Source organism: Protopterus annectens, chromosome 9.part0 (assembly GCF_019279795.1).
Source record: "Protopterus annectens isolate FY-2018-M chromosome 9.part0, PAN1.0, whole genome shotgun sequence".
In the NCBI taxonomy this organism is placed as follows: domain Eukaryota; kingdom Metazoa; phylum Chordata; order Ceratodontiformes; family Protopteridae; genus Protopterus; species Protopterus annectens.
In genome coordinates, this window is record NC_056743.1 from 643,392,170 (window position 1) to 643,407,274 (window position 15,105).

The window sequence follows — 15,105 nt, forward strand, 5'->3', positions numbered from 1 at the left end:
GACAGTAGGTTTGCAATATCTTCTGGCTCAGTACAGGTGGCTCCATTAACAATGAGTTCTGCAAACAATTGTGTATTGTCTTTGAGTTTGTAGATGTTGCTATAGAATGCCATGTGGTTGTCCTTGGCCTGTCAGGCCAAATCTACCTCAAATTTTACTTTCGTAAATTTTATTTTTCCTCTAAGTTGTTTGTTTAGTTTGATGAGAGTGCATTTATCCTGCTGAGTGCTACATCTCCTAATTTTACTATGATTTTCTTCCTTCTGTTATAGAGCCTACTAATGTAGTGATTCCACCAGGGTGGCTTGTTTTTTTTTGAGTGAGTTCTGTACTGATGGGTGTGGGTGTAACTGTCTCTATGCAACTATTAACATACTTGCATATGGTTTCTGTGAACAGTCCTCCATAGGCAGCAGTATTCTCAGGGTATATGGGGCCTTGAAATGCTGCCAGGTAATCACTCCGTAGTAGAAAGTTAGCCTTAGAGTAATTCCTGAACATTCCACAGTTAGCTGATGTTCTGGGTTTTATTTTTTTACTTCAAAACAGACCTTTTTGTGGTCTGACCTTACCAGAGGGGACATCACACTAGGGGGGTGTGCATCACTCCCCCATATTAGTGAGGACCAGATCCAGTATGTTTGCAACCCTGGTCGGTGTACTGACAGTCTGGTCCAAGGAGTTTATGTTTACAAATCCAGGAATCTCTGTGTGCGCACATTTAGTGTCATATACGATATCCAATAATTAGTGGGGTAAGTAATGTCACACACGAATATGGTATTGGGTTGGATGGTGATTGTTTCCAGTAAGCTTAAATACATGTTATAGGTTTCCTAGGCCATTGGGGGGAACCTATATGTACAAAGAAGTGGTATGGGATTTTGCCTATGGTGAGGTGAACATGGAGAAGCTCAAGTGCATCATCCTGTTTGACTAGCCTTGAGGTATATTTATTTATTATGTAAATCAAGACAGCTCCAGCTTTAGTCCCTGTCTGTGTAGTAGCTGGCCTAAATGTGTGGAAGGCATTATAGCCTTGCACTGCCCATGTGCTCTCTATGGCTTTAAACCATGTCAGTATTCTCTAGGGCAACGAGAGCTTGTAGGGAGTGGAGTTTCTTGTTTAGACTCCTAGTATTGAGCAGTAACACCATTAGATTTTCTTCCACTGTTTCCATGACTGCTATAAAAGAAGTGCACAAGCAGATTAAACTTAATGCTCTACGTAAGCAAATTGTGGATTTTGCCTCATAACCTCCATTAAGGGAATCCAGTAGTTCTGAACAATGCTCACACTTGAATGCCTTATACTGCTTGTAAAATGGCCATTGTGTTTGATGTACATTAAAGTTTAAAGTACTTCTTTTAATAAAAGCTGTATGTAGTTAATATTGTATTTTGATATAAAATACTCCTTCCATCAAAGTTTAAATATGATTTAGGAAGAGGAAAAATATGAAAAGATACCAAAAATATATAAGAAAAAAATAATCAGACGGGTTTTAGATAACAGGAGAGCTGTTACTTAATGTGTGCATTAAATCTATGTTCATTTGCAGAATTGGGATGGGGAGGGCTGTCATATTTACATTTTAATAATGTGCAAGGAAGCCGAGAGAATTGTGCATGTTGGGTTCTAGTATTCGACACTTGAAATGTGTTTTCCACTGCTGCACTTCCATTATAGTTATGTCATCACACACACACACACACACACACACACACACACACACACACCATTTCCTTTAGTTTCTCACCTGTGAACTTGTTTGGAAGAAGGTATTTGCTCCAGTGATACCTTCCCACTATATTTAAAGTGTCAGTGGGCTGCTGAATATTTGCAGACCTACAATGTTTGATAAGATTTATTGAATAGCATCACAAAGATGGCTACCACATTAGCATGGTTTGAAAAGTGCCTTACTTCACGCACAGACAAATGATATTTTTATATATTTTCTTGTACAGTGCCATAACCAGTACTGCGGCATGGTTTTATATTTCGGGCATGATGAGTAATTATCTATGTCAGCTGTAGGTATGTGCAGAGGTTCTTCTGTGTGTAACTTCCTTATGCAGTGTATGTATTTCATTCATTAATTTTCTGTTAGACAGGTCATCTTATTCAGAATGACAGGACTTTGTGCTGTAGTGGAAACAATCTCAGAACATGAGTACTCCTCTTTTTATTTCCTTTAATGAAAGGATATAGATGATTAGTTATTATTTAACGGAAGTTTGTGCAGTTTATTAACTGCCTGTACAGAAGGATAATGTACACTGTCATCATAGATGCAATAAGTACAGGAAGCAGAACAATATTGCAGCTATATAACTCTGTAGGCACCTTCATTTTTATGTTAATTGTATTAGAACAGAGCCTGCAGTTGTTATTTAGAGCATACGAGAACAGTTTATACACTACTGGCATCCTATCATATTCTTGTCTTTTGCAAACACATTCTGTACTTATTCATTTTATAGTCACTTAAATAGACATTAGTGGTATGACTTATTTTCATTTAAATTATGAGTGCATTTGGGGGCAGAGCAATTACAGCTGAAATATGACTAGATTATTTAGCTAAGGGAAATTATATTACCAGAATAAATTATGATAATGTCTGACATATTTTTATGATTTATTATGCACAGCAGGTATTAGATTGCCAACAGGCAGAATGGTTAAATTCACACTAATCTAAGCTGAAACTTACTTAACACTATATGAAGTTAATATCTTTATTAACTGTTCTGCATCCTAAATTTGTTCTGCTGGAACTTGTGTTTTGTCATTTTTCACATCTATCAAACAATGCCGTTTGAAAACTAACATTGAAGCTTATGCATTATAGTCAACTATAGCAGTTTTTAGGGCCATCAATACATGACTGATTCTCTGGTGATATTAAATCCAATGTCTGATGAAATGTTCCCTGGACAACAGGTTCAAAAGAGGCTCATTAAAATCCTTGTGAAGGACCACAAGAAGAATCCCTGTAAACTGACTGACTGAAAATGTGTTAAGAGCAAGCCTGTAATTTATCCTAACAACCAAGAAATGGAAATTAACTGGAGCACCTCATAAATATCAACTGAATTTTATTTTCTAGTGCTTTGATTAGTCAGATGCCTGGGTAAACAAATCTACCACCAATAAAATAACATCAGTTCTGCTTCTTATCTATCCTCCACCATTATTTAATCATAACCTGTTCACCTTCATATAGTGCCCACACACTGTACTACCTCAATGATCTCTTACCTGTTCTTCTTTTGCTCAACCCGGTCACCTGTTTTGGATCATAACCACCATGGAAAATCTCTTCCAGGGAAGTGAAGACTCACTTGATTAGGGCCGTATTATCTTTGATGGTATATTGGAAAGGAGTGGACTCTCAAAATTTTCTAGTGGCAACAACCTGATCCTCTGTTCATACCTTCACAAAGCACTACAAACTGGATTCCTTTTCAAGGTCCAGAGCAGGCTTTGCTAGGAGCATTTTCCAGGGGCTCCTGGATCCTTATCCTTCCACATCCCAGCTAAGGTAAGCTTTGGGAATCTACCCAAAATACCTCTGAGGTAGTGGGAATGATGAATATAGTACAGTTGCATAAGTACTACTTACTTTGTGAATTCCTCACTGCCTCATTGGCAACACTCACCCACTATCCCTCAAATTGTTCATGGTTGAGGTGGATTTCAACTTCTTTGATATAGTTGTCTTTGAATTTGATTTTTATATGGTATTGTGATTGGCTGCAAGTTTACTCTTGCTAGATGATTCTGGATTCAGTTGGGTCAGTTGAAGTTACCCATAACAGCAGGTGTTCAATTTCTTCACTGCTGTAGTAGCCACACATACCCACCACCCACCCCCTTTTTATTTATAATTCTTGTGGGATACAATGTTAACTTTTATTTATATCTTCTTTTATTCGGGATGAGTTCTGAATGTTTTGTTTAGTGATAAGAAAGTCCTGAAGGTTTTAGTTATTCTGGCAGTTTATATAGCTCCCTCCAAAAATACTTCACCTATAAGCAGCCAGAGTGACAGTGTTGGTAGGAATGAAAACTTTTAGAAGCTGGACAGTTGTTTCCTTGGCAGGATACAACCCATAGGCTACTGCAGCAGTGAGTAATTTAAACACTAACTATTATGAATAAGTATTACTTACACAACGGTACTTTGCATCCCCATCCACCTTAGAAAAACAAATGGCTATTCCGTGGGATCTTAATTCTGTTTTGACAAAACTAACTCTTGTTGCATTTGAACCAGCTCATCATACTGTCTTAAGGTTCTTAATATGGAAAACAGTGTTGCAGATTGCATTGACTTTTACAAGATGAGTGCCTGAGTTGCAAGCTCTTATGGAAGGTCAACTTTATCTCATTTAACTCCAGGATAAGGTTTCCTTGAGAATGAATCCTTCATTTATGCCTAAAGTGGTATCTAAGTTTACTTTGAGCCAAGCTGTCATTCTCCCTGTCATCTTTTCATCACCAACAAATAAGGATGAAAGGATTCTTCATACTCTGGATGTCCAAAGACCACTCAGATATGATCTTGACAGAATTAAAACCTTTAAAAATTCTGATCAGTTGTTCATTTCTTATGAAGGTAAGGAAGAATGACAACTAGTGCCAAAATACAATTTCCAAATGGTTTTCCCCATCCATTTCCTTTTGTTTTTCAGACCATAATAAGTCAATTCCAAGCAGGGTCAAGTCACACTTTACTAGAGCCTTGGCTTCTTCAGTGGCTTTTTAGAAAGTGTTGGACTCTAGAAGTATTCTAGAGGCAGCTACTTGGACCCCTCTACATACTTTTACAAAGCATTACAACCTGTACTTTGTTTGCAGGTCTAGAGCTGGCTTTGCTTGGACTGTTCTTCAAGGTCTCCTGGACCCGCATCCTTCCTCTTCTCTCTTTCTTTAAGCTTTGATATTCTATCCACATAGTTTAGGCTCCTGCAGCAGTGATTAATGATGAATGATGAACTTACAGTTGTGTAAACTTACTTTGACAGTAGATGTTGAAATGATCACTACTGCAATCGCCACTCCCTCACTTCTTCCACCCCCCTTATTTTTATTTGTTTTTCTTTTTTTGCATGGCTGGGTGAGTACTTGGATTTTTACTTAGTATTATCCTCTTTCAGGGCTCTATCCTCCCTCTTTCAGTTGACATGAAAGCTCTGAAGGTTTTATCACCCAAAGCCCTGTTTGTCTCCCTGATTTGCACCAGCTTGTAATGTTCAGGGTGTGTGGAATGTGCCATTAAGCTTTGGAAGCTAGTCAGCTATTGTATCCTAAGCAGGATATAACCCATATATCTTAGGCTACTGCAGCAGTGATCTTTCAAAAATCTACAGTTATGGTTTTGGAAATCTACTATTGTGCTAAGTTTGCTTGCTAAACTTAATTTCTTATTCATTATGTAATCACTATTAAATTTATGTTATGCACAGTTCATTTTATTCTCTTCTAATATGGGTATGTTTTGTCTCATAGGTTCATAGGTTCATACTAGGCTATCTGCCCTAGAGCATTTATAAGCCTAGCCAGAATGTGTTTGGCTTTCGCCACCCGTTTTAAATTTATTTTGCTATGCTCTTTTTCGAGGTTAGTATACTGTGCCTCTGTCTAACAGTGACACAGAAGTGATACCCGGGGTAAACCTACGATCTCCCATCCACTCATCAAGATTCCTCTTGAAGAGAGTCAGTGAGGGACTCTGCCTAACCTGGACTGAGATTTTATTCCAGAGTGAAGGGAGCCTCTGGGTTATGAATCTGTCCCTCCAGCATGTCCAATTTATTTCAGTGCTGAGGTTCAAGTCTCTCGAGCGCGTAGCTCGATGGGATTTGGAGTTTCTGAGGTGCAGCATGTCCATTAATTCCGGGTTGGACATGGCTTTATACGTCAGGCACAGATCGCCTCTGAACAGGCGGTATGCCACTGAGTAGAGCTGGAGTTTCTTTAACCGGGCAGCATATGACATCTGTTTGAGCCCTTTGATCCTCTTGGTGAGGTACTTTTGGGGTCTTTCCAGTTGCTGCAGGTGTCTGGTAAGGTACATCCCAAAAGGAGCATTGTACTCAATTATGGGCCTGATGAGGGATGAGTAAAGAGGCACGATGACCTCCCCTGATCTAGATGTGAATCCCTTCATGATTAGGTGGGCTATATAAAATGTTTTTCTAACCACTTTGGCCACGTGGTTGTCAAATGAGAGATTGCTATCAACTTGGGTCCCCAGGTCCCTAATTACTTCTTCTGTACTTAATGGATTACCACCTATGTGGTAACTTGTGGGCACTTTGTTTTTGCCAAAGGGAATGACTGTACACTTTTTGGCATTTAGCTTGAGGCCATGGTTCTGGCACCAGTTGTCTGTTTCTATGGGGCCCTTTTGGAGGATGCTTGTGTCGGCTGGAGAGTTGATTATGGCGCCCAGTTTGCAGTCATCTGCGAACTTGGTCAGCCACAGTCCTTCCGTGTTGGCCTGTACCTCCGAGAAATATATACCGAACAAGAGAGGTCCCAGGACTGAGCCTTGTGGGACACCACTTGTAACTGGTTTGGAGTCTGACATGGCTCCAGCAATTCTAACCATGTGGGTTCTGTCCTTGAGCCAGTTTGCAATCCATCTAGTGACATAGGGGTGTATATTTAAGCTGGTGAGCTTATCTATAATGCCCAAGTGGGGTATTGTATCAAAGGCTTTTGCGAGTTCCAGGTAGGCTGTGTGGACCACCTTCCCCTCGTCAATGGCCTTGGTGACTGTTTCAGAGAAATCAACCAGGTTTAAGAGGCAGGATCTGCCCTTAACAAAGCCAAACTGGGTAGGATCCAGTGTCTGTAGGTCCCCAATATCTTTATTTATGAGGTCCATGATGATCCTTTCCATAGCTTTGCAGACCAAGCTAGTCAGGCTTATGGGGCGATAGTTTCCAGGATCCGTTGAGGCACCACCTTTATGGAGAGGGACCACTGTTGCTGTACGCCACTCTTTGGGCACATATCCTGTAGTAAGGCTGAGATTGAACAGTAGTTTTATGTTTGGGTTTAGCTCTTCTTGGAGTTCATGTAGGATGCAGCCCGGGACACCGTCTGGTCCCACTGATGCTGTGTTTTTTGCTTTGGAGAGGGCGGCTCTTACCTGAGCATCTGAGATGTCAGGGGGGCAGCACTCTGCTGGGATAGATATTTGCCCTTTTGGTGGGGAGGGGGAGTTTGCGCTGAACCTGTCAGCTAGAATGTTGGCAATGTCTGTGGGTTCAGTGTATTTTTTTTTGCTTACCATATCACAATAGAATAAATGCATAAAGATTATGTAGATTTAAAGGCTTATAGAATGAGAAGTGGATAAGTAATGATGAAATGACATTCAACTAAAATAACTATTTCCTTTTGATTTGTTAATGTTTCTTTTTTATACAGATGTGTATGTTTTTGGAGTGGGAGAAGTAGACCCAGATGAAGTTAACTCTCTGGGATCAAAAAAGAATAGTGAAAAACATGTGTACGTTGTTAAAGATATAAAAGACCTGCAGGCAACATTCGATGAAATAATAGGTAAGAAAAAATGCTGCTGTCCCTTCTGTTAATCTTGAGGAATCGCCTCTATGTATTCATATGAGAAAAGTGTCACATTTTTTCTAAACTATGAATTTTTTTGCATAGCAACCACAAAAATTTGATTCTGTCTCAGAATATTACGGTGCTTGTGTCACAGTTTATATAATGCAGTTAATATGCAGCATGGCAAAAGTCTTCAGAAGATGTGTATTTTATGGAATGACAATGAAAAAAATGAACTGACAGTCTGAGTAGAAATGCCTCATTTAGTTTTACATGTGTTTGTGATCAACTCTGAAAACTGAAGCTGTACCTGCAGTGTAAGGAAACAGGCAGTGTTTCACTCTAGATAAGCATGGATACTGGGTATATCTTTAACCAGAAGTCATTCAAGAAGAGACAATGTTTTCTTTGTCATAAAGCAAAAAGTGTTTTAAGGGCTCACTGGGATGTTGAAATCTTAAGTACTTTGCAGTATTGTTATCCAGCAAGTCGATACTATATGGTTGGGTGTCCCCAATGTTTTTAACATAAAATGCATAACAGGTATCCCAAGACCAATGTGGCTCATGACCATTAAAGAAATTGTGTTTCTGTATATATTATGCGAGTCTCGTTATATTAAAGAAATAATAAGTGTGAAAAAAGAGTTGAACACTGAAGGTTTTTAGGCATGGATAATTGAATGACTGAAACGTCAGCATTAGTGTGGAGAAGAGGGCCTCCGATCGTAACCCATTTATTATGTGATTGAGACATGAATGCCAAGGAATTCACCTTTGGAGATTGGGTACCTTTAGTATGATTAAATATGAGTTTGATAAGGGATGGTTAACACCTATTTATTCATGTTTAAACACAGGATTGGTGTACTAATGCACAGAGAACAGTTTTCTTAACACAGACTAAATGTGAAGCAAAACATGGAGGATTATGATTGGGCCGCCGATCGTAACCCATTTATTATATGATTGAGACATGGATGCCAAGGAATTCACCTCAAGATTGAAGCTCAAGAGGTGGATCTTGGCATCTATATTGAGAACACATAATAAGGGCTTATGATCTGTGAGACAATAATAATTCTTTGTAGTGCATGGAGCTTTATCTGCTCCATGCACTATGCACTACTAGTTAAAGGGGAAAAAAATTACTTATTGTTTTCCTGGCTTTCAGAGCTGTAAAACACTTAGTGGTATCAGAAAGATAGTGTAACTCAGTCCATTACATTTACACTTCCTTCCATATCTGTCAACTGTTTAGATTTTTGTAGGACATTCAGATTATTGCTTCATATTTTTGGTCTGTTCCTCAAAAAGTCTTTAGTTTTCAGATGAACCACTGAGGACTGCTATCACTAAATAATGACAAACATTTGAGTTTCAGCATTTGCATTCATCAGACTATGCAGGCGAACACACATTCCTGTTATTCTAGCAACTCTCTTAATTTTTTTTTCAGGAAGTTAAGGACATGTTAACTGCATAGGGCGGCCACGGTGGTGCAGCGGTTAGCATTGCCGCCTCACAGCAAGAGGTTCTCCGGTTCGATCCTCGGCTGGGGTGCCTTCTGTGCGGAATCTGCATGTCCTCCCTGTGGTCGCGTGGGTTTCCTCCGGGTGCTCCGGTTTCCTCCCACATCCCAAAGACATGCTGTAGGTGGATTGGACACACTAAATTGGCCCTAGGTGTGAGTCTGTGCATGTGTGTGCCTTCTGTGGAAGGTTGGGCGCCGGGCTGGCAACTCGACACTGTAAAACTCCACTGCCAATCAGGAGCGGACGGTGATCCGCTGTGGCGACCCCTAACCGGGAAAAGCCGAAAGAAGAAGAAGAAGAAGAAGGACATGTTAACTGCATGGACAGCAGGAAGAAACAAATGTTTTGTTCTGCCTCTGTCATTTGCTATTCAGTACAGGCAGATTTTAGTGCCTAATGTGGACTCAACCTTAACAAGTTACATAGTGGCTGCTTAACATTTGTTAAGGTCTGGTCACACACCATTCTGGCACTTAACTGGTTTGTTGTTTTTCAAATATGTGAGGATAATCAGCATGCTCAATGCACTACAATTTGATCACCATTCTTATGCATAGCAGATACAGATTTATGTATAGTGTAAGTCACCAAATCTAAATTAAAGTAATAAACTACCTTCCTCGAACTATACTACTGATCTAATCAGCATATCCTATAACTAAAAAGATCATCTCTACCTGACTCCGAGTAGACTATTCTTTATCTGTTAAACCTAGCACTTGCTTCTACAGTACTTATCACCTTGATACAGCACTCTTGTTATAGATAGTACCCCAAAAAGGCTAACCCCATTTCTCGGTCACCCACATCCCCCGGAATCTCTTTTTAAGTTTTTTGTCTATTCCTTCTAGCATGTCGAGGGATCAGTTGCTAGTGTCCTCTCCTGCTCAGCTGGTGAACCTGGGAATATTGAGGCAATGTTACAATTGCCTCATGTACACAGACAACCCTCTCCTCCTCCCACAAAACACAAATACATGCGAGAGATGCAACTATACGGCCAAACTGGAGGCTGAGCTCTCTCAACATAGGACTGGCAAGACCAGACAGGAGGAGAAGGTTACCACACACACTATAGACCCAGTCTCACATAGTACCATCACAACCTCAAATCATACACATAAACACACAAAGACATACTCGGAGGCTCTGATCAAAAATCTACCAAAACAGCAGAGGCCACCAAAGCAGACACCCAAACAACTACCACCTCAGAACACAACACCTGCAACACATAGACCTCACAGTCAGAGTGTCAAACAGTCACAGCCCTTAAGGCCAAACATAATGCCAAACACACTAGTCATTGGTAACTCCATAGTCAGACACACTGACGTCCCGCTCACCAGACTGAGTAAGGAGAGGGTTACAGTAAGCTGCCTGTCGGGCGCTAGAATCCGCCACATAACGCAAGCACTCAGGTCTCTCAACAGCAGGTACAAATACGACTCAGTCATTGTCCACGCTGGTGTAAACGACCTGAGACGTACCTCCTTGGACTACATGAAAAGAGACATTGAGGAGCTCTCTGATTATGTAGCCCAGGCAGGTATGACCCTGACCTTGAGCAGTATCCTACCTTCACCAAGAATGATACCACAATACAGAGATAAGATGATCAGCTTTAACAATTGGCTTAAACTCTGGTGTCATTCAAAGGGGATCCAATGTCTGTCTGCCTGGGATGACATGCTGGACAAGCCACGCTGCTTCGCAAGGGACGGCTTGCACCTGTCACCCTGGGATTCCGGATATTGGCAAAGGCTCTTGCCACCCCATAGTGCCTTTTTAGGCAAGGCTCAAATTCTAAACCTACCACCCTAGAACACAAAAATGGAAAAAAACTAAGGGTAATGCTGCTCAATGCCAGAAGTCTCAATCTCAAAATGCACGCACTCGAGGCCCTTCTCAGTATGGAGAACATCGATGTCTGTGCTGTGACAGAAACCTGGTTCACGGCTCCTGAGAGCACCCCAGCACTATCAGGTTTGACCTCATATCATGCGTTCCGGCCCCAAAATCCGGACAATACCAAGAAAGGAGGGGGGGTATCCATATTCATCAAGGACACCCACACCTCAAGATTGGTGGCAACGCACGATGCATCGGAGACCATTCAGGTGCAATTAACCATAGGCAAGACTGCTCTGCAAATTGTAGCATGTTACAGGCCACCCTCACAAACTCAGGAACCTCACATGGCTTTCCTGAAAACACTGGAGGGATAAATGTATCTCCAAACACCATCATACTAGGTGACTTCAATTACCCTAATATAGACTGGGAACACTACTCAAGCCCAAACACCCTAGCCCAAAAGTTCCTGGAATTCATAAACTCAAACGCCATGGAACAACTGGTCACCATCCCCACAAGAGGAGAAAACATACTTGATCTCATCATCACGAACATGGGAGCACAATGTTCAACATCGGAAGTATACCTCTCACTGGTGAGATCAGATCACAAACTAATCTTGCTGGAGGTCCTCATCCCACCCCCACCTGAAATAAAAAAGACCACAGTAAAGAACTTCTCGAAAGCCGACTTCACACTTCTAAAGACTAGTGTGGTCTCCTTTAAGGCCCCCGAGCCGGCGGAAAACAGTACCCAAGCCGCTGAATCACTTACAAATGCCTTCTACCAGCACCTACAGGACTGCATGGATAAGGCAATCCCAAGCAAAACAAAGACTCTTTGTACCAAAGGCAAGCGTCCAGTCTGGTGGACCCCAGCCATAAACAAACTCTACAACAAAAGGAGGAAGCTACTACAAGATAGAGCAAAATCCTTAAAAGGTAAGACACCTTTGATCACTACAAGTAAATGACTAAGAGCTCTCATAAAATCATCCAAAGCAAACTTTGAGAGAAAAATAGCTAAAGACTCAAAAGACAATCATAAGGCCTTCTTTAGCTATGTTAGAAACCTGGGAGGAAACTCCCAGATATGCTCAGAACTAGTTCAAAATGATGTGAAGATTACTGATCCTACAGACATTGCCAACATACTGGCTGACAGGTTCAGTGCAAACTTCTCTCCCCCCCCTCCCCCCAAAAGGAGAGATATCTATACCAAACGATTGCAGCCCCCCAAACATCTCTAACGCTCAAGTGAGAACTGCTCTCTCCAAAGCAAAAAACACAGCATCCATGGGACCTGATGGTGTCCCCGGCTGTGTGCTCCACGAACTCAACGAGGAATTAAACCCACAGCTAGGACAGCTGTTTAATCATAGTCTCACCTCTGGATACGCACCCAGGAGTGGCGCACTGCGACAGTGGTCCCACTTCATAAAGGCGGTGCCTCCACCGACCCTGGAAATTACCGGCCCATTAGCTTGACAAGCCTTATCTGCAAAGCCATGGAGAGGATCATAATGGATCTCATAAATAAAGACATAGGGAATTTGCAGACTTTGGATCCAACCCAGTTTGGCTTTGTCAAAGGCAGATCATGCCTTTTAAACTTGGTTGACTTTTTCGAAACAGTCACCAAAGCCATTGATGAGGGAAAGGCAGTCCATACAGCCTACCTCGATCTGGCGCAAGCCTTCGATACAATACCCCACTCGGGTATCATTGAAAAACTCATCAGCTTAAATGTTAACCCATACATCACAAGATGGGTTGCAAACTGGCTGAGTGACAGAACCCACAGGGTCAGAGTTGCTGGCACCATGTCAGACTCTAAGCCTGTCACAAGTGGTGTCCCACAGGGCTCAGTCCTGGGCCCACTCTTGTTTGGCATCTACTTTTCCGAAGTACAAGCAAACACAGGAGGGTTGTGGCTGACAAAGTTTGCAGATGACTGCAAACTGGGCACCGTAGTCGAAAACACATCTGACACAGATATCCTTCAGAAGGGTCTCACAGAAACGGATAACTGGTGCCAGAGCCATGGCCTAAAGTTAAATGCCAAAAAATGCATAGTCATACCCTTCGGGAAAAACAAGGTTACCCCTAGCTACCATATAGGTGGCAATCCACTGAGCACAGAAGAAGTTATTAGGGACCTGGGGACCCAGGTTGACAGTAGCCTGTCATTCGACACCCATGTAGCTAAAGTAGTTAGGAAGACCTTCTACACTGCCCACCTTATCATGAAGGGATTCACATCTAGATCAAGGGAGGTCATAGTTTCCCTATACTCATCACTCATCAGACCAGTGATTGAGTACAATGCCCCATTCAGAATGTATCTGACCCGACACTTGCAGCAGCTGGAGAGGCCACAAAAGTTCCTCACCAAAAGGATAAAGGGTCTCAAAAATCTGTCCTATGCTGCCCGACTGAAAGAACTTCAGCTCTATTCAGTCGCCACCGCTTGCTCAGAGGTGACCTGTGCCTGACATACAAGGCCATGTCAAACCCAGATTTGATGAATATGCTTCACCTCAATAAATCTAGATCCGTCAGAGCCACAAGGGCGGGAGACTTAAACCTCGACACGGCTATTAATAGGACATGCTGGAGGGATAGATTCATCACCCAAAGACTCCCTATGCTGTGGAACAAAATCCCGGTATATGTGAGGCAGAGCACCTCGCTGGCCTTGTTCAAGAGAAATCTTGACCAATGGATGGGAGATCGCAGATATACCCCAGGGATTACCTCAGTGTCACTGCTCGACAGAGGCACAGCAAAATAATGGGTATAGTTCCCCATACTAAAGGGGTGGCGTAAGCCACAAAACTATGGGCTAGGCTTGTAAGTGCCCTCGGGCAGATAGCCTAGTATAAACCTATGAACCTATGAACCTATGTGTATAATCAAAATACAATTTAAAATGGACCTAGGCCATTGCATCAAATCCCACATTGCATTTTAATAGTTCTACAAGTCAGAGAAAGACAGGAAAGTGTTTTAATTTCTCAATCTGATTTTAAATTAATTTTAGCAGTCTATCTGCTTTAGCTAATGTCTTTAAGCCTATATTAGTGATTTTAGTACATTGTTGTATTGCATTTTTGCTGTTTTAAGTGGTCCTAACTGTCATTCTTGTGTACTTAGTGTAAGTCAGGCTTGTTCAGGACTTGTCTTTGTATTAAGTCATTTCCAGACCAATCAATTCTGAGCTAAGGGCCTGTGAATTCCAAAATTGCTGTTTGCTGTGATTTTTTAAATTACTGTTGCATTTTAATAGTTCTACAAGTCAGAGAAAGACAGCCAAGTGTTTTCATTCCCTGTTGCAGATGTGTTCTTAAACCCAGTATATCTGCTGTTGCCTGCCCCTTATGATAATTTGACAACAAAATTCCCTTCCTCTCCCCATTCTTTGGCTGTTGACAATAATCACATTAGTATCAGTTTGCAAAGTTTCTTCCCTTAAACTACTCACCTGTCTAAAAGACCTTTGATAAAAATGCTTAATATTGAATGTATTGATACTGCTTGCACTGATTTTAGTATCAAATTAATGATCTTTTTTTTTTTTTACTATAATTAGTTTACTGGTTCTCACTGGTTGCTAATTGTTTTGTATTGAAATTTAAATTCTCAGTAGTAAGTCATTCTTCTTCTTCTTCTTCTTCTTCTCCTTTTGGCTTTTCCCGTTAGGGGTTGCCCCAGTGGAACAACGGTCCACAGAACGATTGGCAGTGGAGTTTTATAGTGTTGAGTTGCCAGCCCAGCGCCCAACCTTTCACAGAAAGCACACACACACACATAGGGCCAATTGAGAGTGTCCAATCCACTTGTGGGCTGTCTTTGGAATGTAGGAGGAAACCGTAGCACCCGGGAGGGACACAGGGAGGACATGCAAACGCCACACAGAAAGCACCCCAGCCAAGAATTGAATGGAGAACCTCTTGCTGTGAGGTGGCAACGCTAACTGCTGCAACTCAGTAATACGTCCACCTAAACATTACTCTAAAACTGAACTCCAAGCAGTTATAGTTACCCCTGCCCCCTTCTCTAGCCAGCCTTATTGAGATGGGTATCTTGAGACAGTGTAAGAATTGTCTCATGCTGTCTGA

The 15,105-nt window shown here is 41.6% G+C and overlaps 1 protein-coding gene across 1 annotated transcript in view; it reads left to right on the top strand.

The window, feature by feature from the left end:
* Nucleotides 1-15,105, top strand: part of CFB (complement factor B) — a 2,501,566-nt gene that overhangs the window by 1,345,992 nt on the left and 1,140,469 nt on the right. The window contains exon 12 of the mRNA XM_044082138.1: nucleotides 7,454-7,588. Coding sequence (XP_043938073.1) covers nucleotides 7,454-7,588 — 135 coding nt within the window. The remainder of the gene's footprint in view (nucleotides 1-7,453; nucleotides 7,589-15,105) is intronic.